This window comes from Bombus impatiens, unplaced genomic scaffold (genome assembly GCF_000188095.3).
Source record: "Bombus impatiens unplaced genomic scaffold, BIMP_2.2 scf_0775, whole genome shotgun sequence".
Lineage (NCBI taxonomy): Eukaryota > Metazoa > Arthropoda > Insecta > Hymenoptera > Apidae > Bombus > Bombus impatiens.
The window spans coordinates 237,690-258,404 of NT_177194.1; the positions used below are offsets into that span (position 1 = coordinate 237,690).

General features: G+C 29.0%; 2 protein-coding genes across 5 annotated transcripts; both read left to right on the top strand.

Moving 5' to 3' along the window:
* Window positions 1–1,114: 1,114 nt before the first annotated feature.
* Window positions 1,115–7,208, top strand: LOC100744823 (structural maintenance of chromosomes protein 4). 2 transcript variants are annotated; one of them, XM_003492620.4, is made up of 9 exons: window positions 1,115–1,338; window positions 1,562–1,847; window positions 1,937–2,128; window positions 2,205–2,381; window positions 2,463–2,755; window positions 2,810–3,089; window positions 3,209–3,805; window positions 4,264–6,425; window positions 6,949–7,208. In XM_003492620.4, exons 2-9 carry the CDS (start codon window positions 1,605–1,607, stop codon window positions 7,079–7,081), a joined length of 4,077 nt encoding a protein of 1,358 aa, XP_003492668.1. In that variant the 5' UTR covers window positions 1,115–1,338; window positions 1,562–1,604; the 3' UTR covers window positions 7,082–7,208. The 2 variants fall into 2 exon arrangements, with proteins under 2 accessions (XP_003492668.1, XP_033178985.1); XM_033323094.1 differs by lacking the exon at window positions 1,115–1,338 and having other exon boundaries at window positions 1,360–1,847.
* Window positions 7,209–7,961: 753 nt separating this feature from the next.
* LOC100744943 (putative inorganic phosphate cotransporter) lies at window positions 7,962–20,375 on the top strand. 3 transcript variants are annotated; one of them, XM_003492621.4, is made up of 8 exons: window positions 7,962–8,065; window positions 11,367–11,503; window positions 13,501–13,801; window positions 16,146–16,402; window positions 17,422–17,571; window positions 18,482–18,856; window positions 18,953–19,165; window positions 19,315–20,375. In XM_003492621.4, exons 1-7 carry the CDS (start codon window positions 8,011–8,013, stop codon window positions 19,115–19,117), a joined length of 1,440 nt encoding a protein of 479 aa, XP_003492669.1. In that variant the 5' UTR covers window positions 7,962–8,010; the 3' UTR covers window positions 19,118–19,165; window positions 19,315–20,375. The 3 variants fall into 3 exon arrangements, with proteins under 3 accessions (XP_003492669.1, XP_033178987.1, XP_033178986.1); XM_033323095.1 differs by lacking the exon at window positions 7,962–8,065 and adding an exon at window positions 11,281–11,299; XM_033323096.1 differs by lacking the exon at window positions 11,367–11,503 and having other exon boundaries at window positions 7,981–8,065.
* The last annotated feature ends 340 nt before the right edge of the window (window positions 20,376–20,715 follow it).

Below are 20,715 nucleotides of genomic sequence, written 5' to 3' on the forward strand. Positions count from 1 at the left end.
CGCCACGGAGTCTGTACAGTTCGATCTTTCCTCTTATTATTTTAACCCTCATACATAATCTTATATACAATGAAACAGAATATAACATATAGAATAACTCAGCTAAATGGAATCACCTAAATATTGTCTTTATTTATTATTTTGTGAAAGAACTTCAGAATAAAATTACACTATTTTAAGGGCTTCACGCAACGATGAAAATAGTTTTTCTGGTTGTCATTTTCTTTTTACGAGACTGCAAGATAATCAGTTTTTTAAATAGGGCACTATATTTATTCTCCGATATCTTTCTGGAGAGCGAAGAAATAAATTCAGCGACCTTAATAAGTATATCACTCCTATCATTCAATTTTGAAACATTTGTGTCTGAAGTACATACAGAGGTGGCGTGACCTTTTGCGGGGCCGGGTTCAGAAATTTTCCGGGGCCTGAATACACATTCATATCCTACACTTAAATTTTACAACGAGGAATTATTTATTTACAAATGTTGTTACATATTATATATTTTTTATAAGCAGTTGTTTAAACAAATCCAAGTAATATTTTTTCGCATCGCAAAAAATTCAATGAAAGTACAAAATCTGTAATCATGTATGACTTTTGCAAAAAGCTATTGATGCAGCCAAATAAAATTACACTTAACTTGAACCTATATAAACTATAAACAAAAGACAAGAATTAGGTTTAAATTAGGTCTTATTTTATTCGGCTGTCGCGCCGTAGGTCAGGCGGGTACTACAATACGCTGCCAGAAACGCTCAATTCTACTTTTATTAATGTGTTGTAGCAAATGTATATACACTTACTAATCAGTGAATGCAACTATTGAGCTGACGCTTCTATTACTGCATTCTTATAACTTATATATGTTTATGATTATTATGTTTGTTAGTTTATAATTACTTAATATTAACTTATAAGACTTATTTAAAGATCATAATATATGTAACCAGATTTAACATAATGGACACATATAATACATGTATGGGTATAACAATTTTGTAATTAAAATTGCATTTTAAATTCGTTTTATATTATATATTTGTATATATGTACATGTACGTTTATAATATGCATCATATTCGTTATAACATACATAGCTCTCATATTTTGTTCATAAAGAATGTTGCAATTGATTATTTGTACGTTAGGATTTAAATTTGAATTTAGTACGGCGTCCTTTGATTCGTTACTTTCAAATGTATTTTATTTACTATGTTAAACAAAAAGTGTTAATACATGTATTTAGAAACAAAATCATGGTGAATTGTATTATAATATGAACTAAAATTTAATTTGGGAAGTGTATTTGTGGTTTCTATGATAATATCAAGCGTAAGTTTTTACAAAGATGTGACATGTATATATAGAAGATTGATATAAATCCTCCTTCGTCCTGTTTTTTTATATAATAAGTTATTTAATTGATTTGGACTAGATTACTAATTTGTGGAAAATATATAATCAATTAGTAATACATGCATTTTTCATCTTTTGAATATCGATATGTATCTAACCTCCACCATTCTACAGTATGAATTTACATCTTTTAATGTAGATTGTGTTGCGGATGAAAAATATATTATAGATTGAGAAATAGGATGGTCGAGGAAAATCGTATTAATGAAAATTTTCCTGAAGACAATATGGAAATTAATGAAGAGAATGTTTTACACGAAGATGAAAACGGTGGAATAAAGGTGGATGATGATATATATATACCACCACCTCTTAAAGTAATTAACGAAGTTGATGTTAATGGCCCTAGATTAATGATCACTAAGATTGTTAATGAAAATTTCAAAAGTTACGGAGGTACACAGGTTATTGGCCCATTTCACAAGGTAAATATTAGATAACTAAAAAGTTTCAATAAGAATTATTGATAAACTGGAAGCCACAGTATCGATTTACCAATTTTCTTTGTTTATAGTGTTTTTCAGCAATTGTTGGGCCAAATGGTAGTGGTAAAAGCAATGTTATAGATTCAATGTTATTTGTATTTGGGTATAGAGCATCTAAGATTAGATCAAAAAAGATATCAGTTTTAATACATAACTCGAATGAATATCAAGATGTTAATAGCTGTACAGTATCTGTATATTTCCAAAAAATAATTGATAAGGTATATTACATATTAGAAAAGATTATCTTTTATCAAGTTTTATGAATTAGTAATGTTATTTCTCTCTATTTTCCAGTTGCAAATGGATTATGATATAGTGCCAAACAGTGAATTTGTTATATCGCGGACAGCATTTAAAGATAATTCATCTTATTATGAACTAAATAAAAAAAAAGTACAGTTCAAAGAGATTGCAAAACTTTTAAGATCTTATGGTGTAGATTTAGATCACAATCGCTTTCTAATTTTGCAGGTATGCATTTTATTATCTATTACTTTACAATATATAACTTTTTATTACTTTACGCTATATTACATTATATTATATTATTAGGGAGAAGTTGAACAAATAGCAATGATGAAGCCTAAGGCACAAAATGAAAATGATACTGGTATGCTTGAGTTTTTGGAAGATATAATTGGAACAGTTCGTTATAAAGAACCATTAGAAAAACTATCAAACAAAATAGAACTTTTATCAGAACATAGGATGGAGAAATTGAACCGCCTCAAAATTGTTGAAAAAGAAAAAGCAGCTCTTGAAGAACCCATGCAAGAAGCTATTCAATACTTGCAATTAGAAAATGCAATTACGAAATTACAGCATCAACTTTATTGTTATCAAAGGTAAACTATTTTGAAAATTATACTGTGCTTGAGTTTGACAACAAATTTTTTTAGATTTGAAACATCAAAAGAAATTGTGGAACAGGAAAATAAAATTAATGAAATGGATAAAGATTTATCAGATCTTGTAAACAAAATGGAAGAAATTGATCATGATAAAGAGCAGAAAAAGAAAGTGATTAAGGAAAAAAGTGCAACATGGAACAATTTACAGAAAGACAAGGATGAAATTGCAACAGAATTTGATAAAATTCGAAAATATGACGAATCACTTCATGCAGAATTAGTGGAAACAAATAAAAGACGAAAAGCTAACATTGCATCTTTAAAAACAGTAAAATTTATTTTATTACCCTTATAAAAAAGATTAGGATAATTATTTTATTAATTTTATTACTAGTTATTAATTATAATAAATAAATAATTAAATAAATAATTAATTACTCTCTATAGGAAAAATCTAAATTAGAAGAACTGTATACAGTCCCAGAAAAAAGTATAAAAGATATCCAAGAATGTGAGGAACTTGTCGACAAACACTCGAAAAATAAGGAAAAAGAGGAAGTAGTATTGGAAAAGTTGATGGCTGAATTAAGTAAGAAGACTAAACCACTATTGAATGACCGTTCCGAACTTGAGAAAGAGCTAATATCTTTAAGAAAGGATGTTAATCAAGCACAAGCAGCATTTGATATTGCTAAATCTGAGTTAGAACTGTATACCTCTATAGAATTAACAGAGAAAGAAAAATTAGAAAAATTAAAAGATTCTTTAAAATTAACAGTAGATAATTTAAAGACACGAAACGAACAACTACACAGCTTAGAAAACAAAATTCCTTATAATGAAGGAGAATTAATAAAGACACAACAAGATTTAAAAAAGATGAAAACAAAGGAAATTGAAATGACTTCAAAGCTGAAAAGGATGAGAATTTCATTTGAAGAACAAAAACTTGCTATGCAAGCAAATAAGTCAAGGAATAAAATTATAGACAGTTTAATGAGGGAAAAAAGGGAAGGTAGAATTCCTGGTGTTTTTGGAAGATTGGTATGTAAATTAATAGTGACTTAATGACTGAATATTGCTATCATACTGTTTAAAATTATTTCAAGGTCATCGTGTTGTTGAACTTGTCTTGATGTCGACTACAACTGTCGATCACAATTATAAAAAATATGTCGACCTTGGAATAATCCTCAAGGGAAATTGTAACTTTCAGGGAATTTAAATGTCTCTTACTCATTTTTTCTTATCTTCAATAGCAATGGAAATAATTTAGATATTTAATTTAAGTGAAATACCCTGTAACTGGGTATTGTCTGTTTGTTTGAAAGTGCAAGAAAAAATGGAAGGTATTTTTATTCAATTAGAATAACGTACATCTTTATTGCTGTGAAGATTGCTTGGAATAAATATATAGTGCATTATAAATATATCTCTTTCTAGAGAAAGTATTTTGTAGTGCATATGTATAATAAGAATTTTATGTATCTGTTTATGTGTAGGGTGATCTTGGTGCTATAGACAGCAAATATGACATTGCAGTTTCAACAGCTTGTGGTCCCTTAGATAACATTGTAGTCGATACTGTAACAACTGCACAAACATGTATAACATTTCTTCGGCAAAACGATATTGGACGTGCAACGTTTATACCATTAGAAAAGCAACAGCGTTTAGTATCAAAATGTAAACAAAGAATACAAACTCCTGAGAATGTTCCAAGACTTTTTGATCTAATACAAGTTGAAGATGAAAGAGTATTACCAGCATTTTATTATGGATTACAAGATACATTAGTGGCAAATGATTTAGATCAAGCAACACGTATTGCATATGGTTATAAACGTTTCAGAGTAGTTACTTTGAAAGGCGAATTAATAGAATTATCAGGAACAATGAGTGGAGGTGGAAGAACTGCAATGAAAGGGAGAATGGGACAAAAAGTTGTGACAAATGAAATATGTATAACAGATATTGAAACATTAGAGTCAGATTTAAATAAAACTTATGAAGAGTGCAATCAACTTAAAGCTAGATCTCAATCTTTAGAAAATCAGATTCATATGTTAAATGAAGGTTTAAAGGAAATGAAAGTTAATAAGGAAAAGTTGTACATCGAAATGAAGACATTAAGCGAACAAGAACCATCGTTATTGGCGCAAATTAAAGTTCAAGAGAAAAGAACTGTAGAATTAATATCAAACCCACAAAAAGTGCAACAGCTAAAGGAAGTGATGAACTCTGCAAAGGAAACTTTGGAAGATGTGCAAAAGAATTCAAAAACTGTTGAAAATCAGGTAATTCGTATTAATAAAGAAGTAGATACATTGTCAGGAAGTTTTGTGAAAAATCAACAAAAGAAGGTAGCTGACCTATCTAAAGCAATTGATACAGCTAAAGCTGAAATATGCAGATTGCAAGTTGCTATTAAAACAGCTGAGAGAAATGTAAAGAAAACCGAGCAACGAATAGAATGTTTAGAAAATGATGTACGTACTTGTGAACAAAAACTCCGTGATATTCAGAAAGAAAAGCAAAAATTAGAAGAACAAGGAAAAGAATATTTAAAAAAGCTTGAGAAATTCACGGAAGCTCTTTTAGAAAGAGACGAAGCTATGGCATCTTTTAAAGAAGAATTAGATATTTTGCAGGCTAGGGAGAATAAATTGAAAGCAACTAAAATAGATCTCGATCAGAAATTAAAAGAGCATAAAAATACAATTAAGGGTTTAAATCAAAAAATACCAGATTTCACAAGAAAAATAGCAAACTTAAAACTTCAAATAATACCTGGTGAAAATGTGGAAGAGTTGAAAGAATTAACAGAAGAGGAACTTAATGAATTGGAAGAAAAAGTTCTTATAGGAAATTTACAAAAAGCTAAGAAAAAGTTACCTATGGAAGTTCCAAATGTGCAACTTATAGCAGAATATAAAGAAAAAGATGCATTATATTTACAACGTGCTGCTGATTTAGAAAAAATAACTACTGAACGCAATAAAATACGAGATATTTATGAAATAGCAAGGCGTCGAAAAATTCAAGAGTTTCTTGCAGGTTTTACTATCATTACTGATAAATTAAAAGAGATGTATCAAATGATTACATTAGGTGGTGACGCCGAATTAGAATTGGTCGATTCTTTAGATCCCTTTAGCGAAGGAATTGCTTTTAGCGTAAGACCTCCAAAGAAATCTTGGAAAAATATTTGCAATCTTAGTGGTGGTGAAAAGACTTTAAGCTCTTTGGCTCTTGTATTTGCACTACACCACTATAAGCCCACTCCTTTATATTTTATGGATGAGATAGATGCTGCCTTAGATTTTAAAAATGTTTCAATTGTTGGAAATTATATTAAGGAAAGGACAAAAAATGCACAATTTATAGTTATATCTTTAAGATCAAATATGTTTGAACTTGCGGATTATCTGGTTGGGATATACAAAACATACAACTGTACGAAGAGTGTTACGGTTGATTTGAAAAAGTATTATGAAAGAAATGGTATTGTCCCACCCACACAAATATCCTCTAGAAGTCTATATTCCACACAAACACAACAATTTGCTATGCAAAGTCAACACAAAGAGAATTGTACAACACAAAATATGAATACTGTACAAAATACGGAAAATGTTCGAGAACCGAATGGGAATGCAGTTGAGTAAGTAAAATGAACTTTTTAAGACTCATACATTTCAGTTTTAAAGTTATATTGACCGAATTATGTTATATTTATTAATTTTGTTTGAAATATTAGAAATATATCGAGAAATTAATTCGGAATTTCTGGTATTGATCAATAATTTATCTATAATTAATAAAATAAGAAGCTATTTCTAATTAATAAAAATGACATATTTAACATATAATAAGAGATTAACGAAAGTTTAAAGATTTGATATTTCCAACAAACTATTCTCCTTTTCATTTATTTTTCACTAATAAAATGAGTAAAACATAATATAGTAAAATGATATTAGTAAATTATAGAAAAATACAGAAAAATAAATGCAGAAAAAATAGTGCAAAATAAATATAAAGTAATAGACTATGAAATGTATTGTTTGTTATTACATTATAGTTGTTGAAATTTTATCGATACACTCATTTGAATTAAAACTAAATGCATAAATTACAATTTATGCAATAAGTACGTTATATATTAGTGTATCACTTTCTTTCAGATTGCCCGAATTAGGATTATGTCCAACACCAAAAAAAGCACCTAGTGAAAATACACATACAAATATTAATAATAGTAACATAAATGATGGCAATACTTGCGGCAAACCTTTAAAAAAGAAACGCAAGATATAAAATATAAAACATATATGTTTGTTAATATTCAATGTATGTAGAAGATATATTTTTATATGCATAATATAATGCAAATCTGACCGACATAAATTATATGTAAGCTAGAAATAAATTTTTTTAAAAAACATGTATTTACCTACAATTTAATGAAAAAATTAAGATTGATTGCGATTCTTCCGAAAAAATAATAATTATAATAATATAGTGGTAAAATAGACGATCTCCAATTAAGTATTAAAAAAATATTATTTTATGTAAAATATTATTATATGTATAATATTATTTCATTAATAATTTGCTGAAAAAACTGCTGTTTTTTGTATTGAAGATGGTAAGGTAATGTTTTATATAAATTGAAATAATTAAGTATAATTTTAAACAAATTAAACATCTGAAAAATAAATGAAAATGTGTCAAATATTTTTGAAATATAATAATGTAAATAACAATGTCATTTTGTATAGTATTAGGGTATAATGACATAATGAAAATTATTTTATTAATATGCGTCATATCACTATAATAAAAGAGTAGTCATTGACTTGTATATTGTTATCTATTTTATTTGCTTTTGAAGAGGAACACATTAATTCTTGTATTAGTTTATCATTAATTAGTACTTCGAAGAAAAATGGCACTTTCTTAAATTCTCTAATCAGTATAATGCTGTGATTGTTATCACCTGCCAAGTGTGAGAGACTAATTAATAATTATCTTTACGTTTGTTCATTGAAACACGTTCAATGTTCTTTTGAAGTCTGATGAAGCAAAGACTAATTGCAAAGAAGTGGGATAGAAGTGTAAGGAAAAGGAGAGGCTGCATGTCAGTGGGCGGGGAGTAGACATGTATGATATAAGTATGGTGAATTATCATCTAGTAAGATTAGAATTTGAACAGTCTGTGTTTGATAGTACCAGAAATTACAGCTATGGAGAACGAGGAACCTGCAGAAAATACAGAAAAAGGATCAACGACAATTTGTGGTAAATATATATAGTTTTGATTTACAACTGAACCTTGAGATATTTCTAATGTTTGGACAATTACGAATTATAATATTTTTCAAGTGTACATTTAATAACGCCTAATTTCAATGATACTTTATCAATTCATGTTATGGAATAACAATTTAAGTCGTAAATAATATTTAATATCGTTACTTGCATAAGATCGGTAATCAAATATCCTTTAAACAGAACTTTTTTAAAATTCGACCAAATGATTTGAGTTTTTTTGAGAAGTAAACGGATTAGTTTACTAGATGACGTGTAAAATACTTTTAAAAAATTTGCAGTTCTTATCTGAGCTTGTAATGAAAATCGGAAAGAAATGAAACAATACGTTTTGTAGGTTTATGTCAGTTATACACATGTTGAAAATTTCATCGAAATTGGTTAACGTTTCTGTGAGTTTTAAACGATTAAAAGTGAAAAACCCAGTGTTTCATGATTTTCGGTCTAAAATCTAAAGATTCTTACATCTTTCGATACCTGTCGCTTGTTTCTGTATTAATCATTCCGTATTTAATAATTTTGACATAATTTTCAGCATATATATCTAGAATATATATATATAATAAATAAATACATATATACACATACATGACTGACATAAATCTTCAAAATGTGTTGAAAATTAAAATTCTCATAGCAAGCGTAGATAAGAAAGTCGTAAAAGGCGACCTTTACTTTTTTTTCACGATTCCGATCAGTCGCAATTTTTTTCAAAAAAGATACAAGTCATTTGGTCCACTGTTAAAAAAGTTATTCTGTTTTAAAAAGTGTTTGATTAGTTACGCGAGTAACTGTATTTCATTAACTTAATAATTATTTTGATATCGATAGTTTGTAATTTCGTGTATATAGTTTAGTGTTTTGTAATAGAATAAATATGTTTAGCGATAAAAGCGGTGGTGATGATAAAACTAAAATGTTCCATATATTTTAAAATTAATTGCTAGTTGAATGGAATTTTTGCGTTAAACGAATAATATCACGTAGTTCCATAAATTTCATTATAAATATTCCTTGTATCTTTTTATATATGCGCCAATAGCTTTTGACTAAACAGCTATTTTTAAAGGAAGCGCCTTAAATCTATCTACTCTGAATTTACATTTTTCGTACTTTATTTGCCGTTTTCAGACAGTTGTAGCTAGTAGATTAGTAAGAACAAAGGGATAGAGATCTAATTTTATCATTTACAGTTTACAAAATGATCTATGAAATGTTCACAATGTTAAATAATCTTAGAAAAAAAAACTAGAATTAAATTTTTTTACATATTATAGATATATAGTCGTAAAAAAATACCTTGAAATAATCTTTATCAACAAAATTTTATATGTACAGAAAACGGTCGGTACATTCAATGTTAAATATCTGTTTTATCTATGATGTCTTTTATGTAATTTAAGCGTTTATCAATCCTTTTATTAATCTTGTTTTTTTTAACAACTGATATTATCGTTTAAGTTTTTCATGCTTGAATAATAATTGTTTATTTCTTTCATGATTAAATCGATATCTTCTTGTTACACACAACATATTTAGTTTCTTAAGACTATGCACCTATATATAAGTCTATTACCAAGTAAATCGAGCAGGAATTTGTAGGATATAAGCGACTTTTTAATCACTTATAGTAAATCAAGTTTATACTATTGAATTAAATTTTTATATATGTACGTCGATTATATTATACCGAATAAAATCGTTTGAATTAAATCTTAAATATACATGTATATACATATAATCGTTACTTAAGAATATTTCTTGCCGTTTTCATTAAGATGAAATGATAAGATTATTTTTGATTACCTGCCCTGGAACATACAATACGCAAAGTTTCTAACAAATGAAATTAATATTTGAATGAAAATTTGTATTCTGAATCTGCATTCTTCAATCCTGTAAATGGTTTTCAATGGTGTACGTGTAAAGTATAGTGTAAAATATTGCCAAATTATTAAATTACCATAGAAAATCTGTAATAATGTATGAACAGGAGCGGTTACTCAATACGTATTATCGTGCTGCAGCACGAAATAAAATATTTTGGAAATCGTTGATATCGTAACTTTTGCTTTCCGTCGTTATTTCTTCGTGACTCACTGCCAGATACGGTCACAGCGTTTGAAAATCGCTTCTAGGCTAAAGAAAACCCTATCACTGTTCAATGTATACTATAGTCGTTATTATCGTCAATATCTTCCCTCACATTCTCACTAATCTTTTCTTTGTTCAAGATATTTTGTTTTGTGCTGTAGTCAGTGTCGCGCGTCTCACTCGCTATCTTTGATGTGAATGTTTAAAAAGTTCTTTTTTATTCGTTCTATTAATGTAATTCGAATGATAATTTAATACGCGAGTATATCGATCTTTAAATATGAATTCCGACAATTCTTGGTTAAGACAGCTATTTTCTACGCGATCTTCTGAGGAAAAAATTTATACTAAAACACTGAAAAGGGCTACTTCTAATTTGACTATCGTTCAGACAACCAAAGAGAAGGCGATCTATATACAATACCAGGGTTATCGATATGTTTGTAGCTAAAACATATCGTCGAGCTGATTTAACAATAATTTGAGGCTGTTTATGGTTACATGTGCATGTAGCACGTGTGAAATCAAGACCAGTAGTAAGTATAAAATCCACGAGCCGTCACTGTGTATAACATAATAAATGTAAAAAGTTAATCTTTTCATACAGATATGTATGATGTATGAAGTCAATTTTGTTAGAAATATTATACCTACGCAATTAGGAATATCGATTACGCATTTGAGGATGGTTTTGTTTTACGTTTATAAAATAACAGATTAGTAATACGATAACAACACATGTTTTATGAACTTACTTATGTATCAATTATTTATTACAAAAACAGGTGTTTGTAATAAATAGTATAAAAAATAGCTGTGATAGTTTCAAGTCATCAAGCTTTGATATCATTGATTCCAGTTAGATCAAAGATAAAGAGATTTATCTTTTACTATAGCGAAGGAGATATATGTCATATGTACGATGTACCTATGTACCTATGTACAATATGTACATGCAGCCTATAAAACGAATATATGTGATTTAATTTTTTAATTTCGAATTAATTAACGGTGCTGAGCGTTCCAATCTGTCGAGTCCAAAAGACGATTCTCCTTTGTTTAGACTGCATCCAAGAAATCATGGACATAACAAAATAAACATAAATTTTTGTAACATACATATATATATAGATATATTATCTATAATCTTAGAACATACGATATTGAATTTTTGCAGGTGGACTCGGCATCAGACACCTGCAAGTTTTTTTACAGTTTTTTGGAATGGTAATTGGATATTGTCTTCGAGTGAGCATGTCGGTAGCTATTGTTGCAATGACACAGAACACTCAAAGCACTGATCATGCATTCGAGGTAAATTATGTATATGTACGTGGCTACAGAATTTGTATTAAGTCTATAAAGTTAGTAGAGTTAGGATCTTGTGATAGTTATTACACAGTAGTATATAAAATATGTTATAATTGCACTTTATAAAATATTCATTTATTCTAAAATTTAGTATCCTTAATAAATTATTTAGTATCCTTTTAGAACCATGATTGGAAGTAGTCTATTTTGTCTAAGGCAGACTTTTGTTAAGATAATCGGCATTATTGCCACACGATTAACGTTGAATTTACGAAGAGCGAAGAGTTTATGAAATCCAAATACGTTTCCTTACTAGTTATATAAACCTGATAAGAGTAATTTCTTACATAAACGAATGTTTAAAGAATATCGAGAGTATTGAGAATGTTGAGAATATTGAACATTTTTATCTGGATGTTGATATGTATTAGATATATTTTATAAAATACTCGGGTCTTATTTAAATCTGAGCAATACGTGTCGATAATATAATTTATTCTAAGTATTTAGTTATATTACTTTAAAATCTTATATCATTCAGTCATAAAAGAAAGAATACGCGTTTATATTATACATGTTCCTTTAGTCTTGTGCAACGTTAAAACGTGATCTTTGCGATGATCATAAAAAAACTATCGTTGTTGAAAAATATATAGAAACAGTGAATAGATATAGAAAGCAGTTGTGTAAACAATATCTTGTAATTATTTGGTCGACTTGATTAAAATTTTCCAAATTTTTTATACAAAATAAATATCAGTAATTTTTACAATAATCAGTGAGTCATGAAAATAAATATAGTATTTATACTATAATAAATATAATTTGCTAGAATTATTTTTATGGCATTAGAAAAATATCGAGATAAATTCAGTAGCCTTCGGACTGCTATTCGTTCGTACATTATATAACATTATGAACGTCCTAGATGTACATATATAGCATAGAATGAATCACTTAATCCGTTATAAAATATTTTCTTGAAAAGAGTTACATGAGATATAACGTAATGATGTTGTTTTTTGAAAAGGGAAACAAGAAGAGTCCAGCAAATCATACGTCTATATTTAAATGAGCTTATACATATGTATATACATGTATATGGTTCTGGCTGTATATAATCTCAAAAAGTAATAAAATTTCTAATACAAATCACACATAGGATACTATCATGTAACGATAAATTCTCCAAGAAATTGAAGATTTAATAACACCCTTTGTATTATATTATTAAATAAGCGTAATAAACATAGAGTGAAAATAAGTTTTATATTTTATGTAATCTTTTTTTCTGTATGTAATCTTAAATTCAAGATATAAGAAAATTATCTAGTAAACATCGTCAAGGCAATAAAAATTAAATAATGACACACACACCAATTCGATATCACTTAATCTTGAATTGGTTCGATGCAAAATGTGAGATAAGGAACACGTTTGAAATCCTTTACGATCTTAGCGTTTTCCTTTTGAAATTAAAGTAAACTTAAATTAAGAAAAATACAATATTCGTTCCTTTTCTCGAACTTTTTTTTGCAAAGTTTCCTTATTTATGCCCTTATGTTTCGCAACGAAAATATATGGCCGGTGAAGGTGAGAGTCGATTAAAGCAAAACTGGATAAAAGAAGACTCCTCTTTATATTATATGTATAATGTACACAGAATGGGCGAAAAGTTAGAAAATACTTTTACAGAATGATTTACGCAGTACAATATACTGTTACTGTTGCTCGTCAAACAAATTGTATCTTTATCATGTAATAGAATTAACGTTATCTTCCTAGTAGTGAGAACGATATACTATGTATATATAATAAAAATTGAAATTCTATAATTAAGATTAGCATAATACTAATTGTACTAATTATAAGTCAATTAGTTTTCCAAGGCATCGTTATTCTATCTTTCAAATTGAAATTACGCGCATATTTTATAACGTTAATTTTATTTCATACCATTGTTGTAAAACGATTGTTCTATGTTTGACTATTGTAATTAGGTCTACAATTGGACATCGACGGAGCAGTCACTGATCCTCTCTTCTTTCTTCTGGGGCTACACGATAATGCAAATACCAAGTGGCTACATAGCTACAGTATGGAGCGCACAAAAATTACTCAGTATTGGAGTACTGCTTTGCGGAATCTTAAACATTTTGACACCGACCGTTGCTCATTATGGGAGTTACATTGGTGTTTGTATTTGTAGAGTAGGCATGGGACTGTGTCAGAGTTGTCTTTTACCGTGTATACAGACTCTGCTTTCTAAGTGGGCACCGCCATCCGAACGAGCACGACTTGGTGAGAACTGTTTTATTAATATCTTTTACAGAACTATCAGACTACCACATCTTAAGTAAGGATAATTGCTAATTTGTTATGCATATAATATTACTTGGATGTGATATAATTTGGTCGATCGAAAATTTGACTCGCGGGTTATTTAGGAATTTGGTATTTACATATAGAACACTAAATGTATATACCATCTGTTGACTCTAACCTTTTAGTATACACGAGCAGTATAATGCAACATTTTATGTATCAATCAATAGATTCGTTGAAAACAATTTCACGCTTGCATTGCCGATTGCCTACTGTCGGCTGGTACTACTTCAGCCACTCCATAACCCTTGTTTACATAATATTTATTTACACGATATTAAAAATGGTTGTCTCTGTCATCGATGGATTTAGAATTTAGAATTTTGGACTATATAAAAATGCGTCCGCTTACTTCAGAATGAAGCGTAATCGTAACATAAATTGTATCAAAGTTTTTTGCGAATATCACCTAGAAACTATAACCGAACAGCGGTAACGTGTATAGGAAACAGATATTCAAAATGTTGACCTTGACAACATATTTCATGGTCATTGAAATTGGCGAAGTGTGCCCTTTTCTGTATAATTACCAGGAATTTTTATGAATTACAGATAGTTGATACGTATGTGTTGTGCATCCTAACCATTGAAATGTCAGCTATAAAAAAGCGAATTAAGTAGGATCGAGTAAGCGGAGGTAAGAAAAAATGAAGAATAGTAGAACTTTCCGATTAATAAAAGCAATAAATATACAGGGTGTCTCAGATTTTTAACAACACCAAGTTGCGGTAGAAGATTTTGCGAATAAGAATTAAATGAAAATGTCATATAAATATAAACTGGCAAATACTACAAAAAAAAGGTATTTAGAAAAACGAACATTAATTTTGAAATTATTCTGTGATTCTTAAATTCAATAAATATTATTGGATTGAATATAATATAGTATAGATTATCCTAGTTACGCGAAACATTTTGTATATTGCGTATGACCTAGAATGTGTCATTACATTGATCGATTCCATCGCGTAAGCTTATTTTGTGTCAGTCGAAGGTTCCTGACCTTCCTATATTTCCTTAATCAACTATGCTGTAATACGCATACTACACACTAAAGAACAAGTGATGAAGGATAATCCTTGAATACTCAATACATATCCTTGAATGGTCAATGCTCATGACCTCTATTTTGACACGTGCAATAAATATATAATTGGTCGTATACGTCCAGAATTCGAATTGTTAACCTTCTTTATGTAATACATTTTTAAGATATCTGTATCTTTAATAATACTGTATAACTGTATACTTTAATAATACTGTATAATCTGTATAACTTTAATGATTATTCGGTTATTTTACTTTTAATCTTTCTATTACTGCTGATTCAACATTTTTATATTGACATTGTTTCGTATTTTTATCCAAGTTTATCTAAGTCTAATCCAGTTAATATTCATCAAAATAGTTGTAAAATTCGCAATCTACCACTTACTATACGATACAAAGGTGTTTTATCTTTTTTCAATTTTCGTTATTACAGAGAAAGAAATACATCGTATGCCATGATAGATGATCATTTTTAAAACGCGTTGCCCTTGATTCGGTTATGCTCCTCATATTATTAGTGTATGTTACTTATTGGAAATAACTCAGAAAGTGTTTTCAAGTGAATTACTCCTGATAGTACAATCGCAAGGTTATTAGATTAAATTTGAACTTTACTACTGTATACTTTACGATATTTGTTTACAAAAATACGGAACATTGAGGAAGCGCTATGAACATGCGGATTTCTTATATTACGTACTTTTCGTTTAAAATCATTTACATTGATCGATATTGGTGTGCAATATTAATTTATTTAATTTAACTAACTTAACATGGAAAAATACTTGCTTTTTTAATCGACAATCCTTAACTAAACAAACTTGTCGATAATATTCCCATTCAATGTCCTCGACACAGATAAATTTTTATTTGAACCGATTTAACGATGCTCATAAAATACCTGATTTGTACTTGTTTGCACAGAATTGTTCAAACTTAATATTGGCGATAAACTAAAAGTCAAATTTAGTTATATCGTTGAAGTCTAACGAACATATCGTATTATACATGTTTAGATCCGTATTAAGGAAAATAATTTAAAGTAAATTATTAATCCTCTATTTTTTTCTTAAATTTCGCTGTGCATTTTCTAGTACGAACAATCCAATAAACATTTTGTTATAAGTCGTATTTTGTCAAGTACATTGTTGCTATTAACTGAAATTCCACATTTATGTATATCATAATATAGTACGTATATTTATTTCAGGCACGCTTGCTTACGCTGGGGCACAATTTGGGACCGTGATTTGTTTTCCAATATCTGGAGAATTAGCAGCTTCGAGTATTGGCTGGCCATCTGTGTTTTATACGTTTGGTGTTTTAGCGATAATTTGGGCCATTGTATTTTTCTTTTTTGGTTCGGACAGTCCTTCTAAGCACTCGGGGATATCGGTGAAAGAAAGGCGATATATAGAAGATAGCTTAAAAACTCCCGGGGATAAAGAAAAATCAGATAACAAAACGGTAAAAATATTTTCTTCCCAGTGATACTTATATTTTCTAACGACATTGCTTGTATTGTTCCTTTTTACGTCTAGTAGATATATATCCTGTTTTACGTTTTATTTCTCTCTATAATAAAATCGAAAGGTTTGCTTTGCTGTACGTAGGTACTTTCCTTTTATCATGCGTATAATACTCGAAACATATTTCAAGAGAATTATAGATTTAACGTCATCAGTATTGACAAGTCATGTTTTAATTTACAGATTAGTATAACGTTTGCATTAGATTTTCCACATGAATAAACTTTCCTCTTATATTTGTGAATGCTATTTCAGTGATGCATATATATGTTTCAGTGACATATATTATCCTACGTTAGGACATTAATATATATTAATATTACGTCACTACGTACTCTAAACAATATTAAGTGTCCATGTAACATGATGCTGTGAGGAAAACGATGCAATGAAACAATACAATGATTACCCAACATGTTTCTAGAAATCATATTTTATGATATAATCTACTAGATGTAAACACATATACATGTATGTATATGTATACATACACCCGTATATATCAATCGACCAATTGAAAACTTTCCTTTCGTCAACATAAAAACCATAAAATATAATATGCGTTTGCAAAATTATTTCGAAATCAACGTTATCGTATGATCTATGAATATGTACATATTTTTGGCAGAAATGTCCATTAGAAGAAAAACCTGTGATAAAGTTAATGCGTTGTATTGTCGTATGTAAGCGACGATAAATGACGCATAGACGCTAAAATAAGTGTCATTTTTATAAAAACAATACCTATGTTTTATGCAATTTTGCTTTGAAAGTACACACGTATATATCGATTAAAAATTTATTTTTTAAACATCAAACAGTAGAATAATTAGTCAATTCGTATATTTATTTTATCAAATATAACGTATTTTAAGCTATTTTATCGAACATGGACGTTAATATTATAAATTATGGATCATTGATGTATATTTTATGTATGTTTGTGATTCTCCAAAGGCGTTGAAAACACCATGGAAAGCTATATTAACCTCAGTACCGATGTGGGCTCTTATAATTGTACATTGTGGACAAAATTGGGGCTATTGGACTCTTATCACAGAACTACCAATTTACATGAACAATATTTTACAATTTAAGTTGGAGGAGGTACGTAATAATATAATGCTTTAATAAATAAAATTATCTACTAAAATCTTAATTTTTTGAGGATTCTTTAAGAATTTAATTAGAAATTAATTCTTAAAAAATTAATTTTATTTTTTCAAAACTGTTTTACCGTTACTTAAACCTTTCGAACAAATATTAAACACTGAAACATTAAAATTGAAATTTAACATGTACACCACATCGCAAAATAGAACGATCTTTCTATTACGTAAAAACCGTGTTAGGGCGAAACTGTGTTGTGTACCATACAAGGGTTTCTTCTAATTTTTTTACGTGTGTTGTAGAAATGTCGTATTGTACAAACGGTCTTTTAAAATTTTGCAATTGTGTTACGCATGCAAACTCACTGTAGTAGGATTAACGGTAAGATTATCAGTATTTTCTTCATTTTCTTCTTCGGGAGTAATTCATTACGTCTAGGGAAATTATCAATCGAATGTCAATTGAAATTTGACTAATTTTCTTCAAAATATTGTTCAGCGTACACATACATGACTGTAATTTTTATTTCATTTAACAATAATAGTTAATAGATAAATAGTATGCTCAATTTTTCACTGCTACTGATTGCTGTTAGCTTTTTTTTCTGATAATCACACACATAAAAGTCGATAACATCTTCGGCAGTAAATTATACACTACATCATAGACGATCGTATCGAGATAAGGATACTCATGTTGATAAATATTCCTCACTATGCCCTATTGTTTTATCGAAGTTTACGATGTTCTTGAATTCTTTTTAATTTACGACATCACGTGGAGTAAACTTTCGATATTATGTATTTGCCATATGATTGGTAAAGTTATAAAACATGTTCGTAACGTATCGTTGATATTTAACAGAATGTGAAATTGTTACATTAAAATAGATATCTGGATTTTTCAGAACGGTTGGATATCGGCGCTCCCTTATTTAACGATGTGGATACTAAGCTTTCCAACATGCTGGTTAGCTGATTATGCTTTAAAGAAGAATATCTCAAGAGGAGTAATTCGAAAAGTTTGCAATACGATTGCACACTGGGGACCAGCGATAGCTTTGATTTGCCTTGGTACGATGTCGGTGCACGATGCCACCGTGGCTACAACTATCCTTGTGATAGCTGTAGGTTTAAATGCTGGATCTCTATCCGGATTTCAAATTAATCATATCGACTTAAGTCCAAATTTCGCTGGCACGTTGATGTCCATTACAAATTGTATAGCATCTATAATTGCAATAATCGCACCAATAGTCTGCGGCATAATCGCACAAGACGAGGTAGTTAAGTCGAAGCAATTTTGTCTTAACCGTGACATTTTTCACCGATAACTACGTATGTTAATTTAATTTTTTCCTTAATTTGTTTCTTTACAGAAAGATGTGACCCAGTGGAATATAGTATTCTACTTGTCTGCTGCTATTTACATTTTAGGAAATTTAATTTTTATTATTTTTGGCAGTACTGAAATTCAACCATGGAACAATCCTGAAATTACGAATATCAAAGGACAAAGCGAGAAAGAATTAACAGTTATATGAATATGCAGAAATATCTGCGTTATGTTCCTTTAGCGTCGCAAGCGCCATGTACGTTTTCAAAATGTTATTTCAAATAAAACTTGAACCGTATGTGGTTTCTCTGTAGCATCATATACGTATACAAATTGGATCTAAGTAATTTCTATATATGTGATTCGATACATTTAACCAATGACTAACTACTTTTATTATTGCAGATTTAGAGGAACGATCGATTTTAAAATCCAAGAATTCTAGAAACTGTTTCCTTTATTTTTTCATTCATAAAGTTTCTTTTCAAACAATTAATATGTTAAACAATCTCTAGAGTCTAGGTGGAATACAAAATGTATTTAATCTTCCGCAAACATTAAATTTATGATTCGTGCCGATTGCGACCAATGATTTACAGTAAATATATTTTTCTTCAACGTGGTTGATAATCGACAATGTGATATACGTATTTATATTGGTAAATACCAAAAAAGTAATTATACGTAATTTTAAGTGTAAGGGATAGACAATATCCCTTTGTGCAGAAACGATTTAGGATGTTTAGACAACAGAACGGCTAAGATAATGAAAAAGAGGCTGTGCTTTACAAAACTAAGTATACATGTATATATAAATGATTAGCGTCGATAATATACTGTTCGTTTGCACATTCGTAAGATACAAGATTGCTTTTGCTATATTCTAGTCTTGAGTCAAATCTTTCATCAAACAGTTTAATGAGACCAATTTTTTATTTAGGTCTGAGATTAAAAAAAGAATTTAACTTGCAACATATCAAAATTTAGAATAGCTTGAATGAAAGAGGTAACGTGAAGCCTTTAATAAAATATTAGGTTATCTCATAAATATAGGTATCCTTCTTTATGACATGTTAAATAAACATCAATATCATACTTACTATGTTAAACAAACATCAATATCTTACATTTATTCTTTGAAACAGAGTCGTTCTCTTGATCTAAATAAAATATCTAACATGTACAGAATGATATTTTTTTATTTAAGGGGACTCGTAACCAAAAAATGTAAAAAAAAATCTTTATTTTATTGCAGATTCGGAATATACGTATAGATATTTCTGCAGGTTGTGTTAAAATATAGTGCAATTTTGTACACTAGAAGTAAGATTAAAGAGAAAGTGGAAAAAAGATCTATATTCATTTAATGAATTTCTGCTCCATAAGCAGGATCATCTTTCTCCTGTTCTTGGAAGATATATTCCAATTTTCTTTTTCTCGCCTGCTGATAAATTTTTGTTATTTTTCTACCTGCGTTTCTTATCCTAGTTCCATCTAGTTATTGCATAATTTTTGTACATTTTGCTGGTTCTAGGCAAAGTTTCTCAACAAATGAATTATCGTCGCTTATCAGAAAAACATTTTTCTCTTAATCATATTTTTAGTACTGACTCTTACGAAGGTAATGAACGTACTGAATGACGGAATTTGGAAAATAACGTCTACATTCGGAGAACAAAAATGATAATTTATCAGTTTTTAAACGATATACTAAAAGTCATGTAACTTTTTTGCTAAAAGACATATAAAGAACCGAGTATTCGATTCATTTAGAACTATTAGCAATTAAATTTATCGATGTATTAA

Coding starts and splice junctions, on each gene's coding strand:
- LOC100744823 (XM_003492620.4), top strand. CDS start 1,605: ATGGTCGAGGAAAATCGTATTAATGAAAATTTTCCTGAAGACAATATG. Junction 2,129..2,204: donor TCCAAAAAATAATTGATAAG/GTATATTACATA, acceptor TCTATTTTCCAG/TTGCAAATGGATTATGATAT. Junction 6,426..6,948: donor CCGAATGGGAATGCAGTTGA/GTAAGTAAAATG, acceptor ACTTTCTTTCAG/ATTGCCCGAATTAGGATTAT.
- LOC100744943 (XM_003492621.4), top strand. CDS start 8,011: ATGGAGAACGAGGAACCTGCAGAAAATACAGAAAAAGGATCAACGACA. Junction 11,504..13,500: donor GCACTGATCATGCATTCGAG/GTAAATTATGTA, acceptor TATTGTAATTAG/GTCTACAATTGGACATCGAC. Junction 13,802..16,145: donor ATCCGAACGAGCACGACTTG/GTGAGAACTGTT, acceptor TATTTATTTCAG/GCACGCTTGCTTACGCTGGG.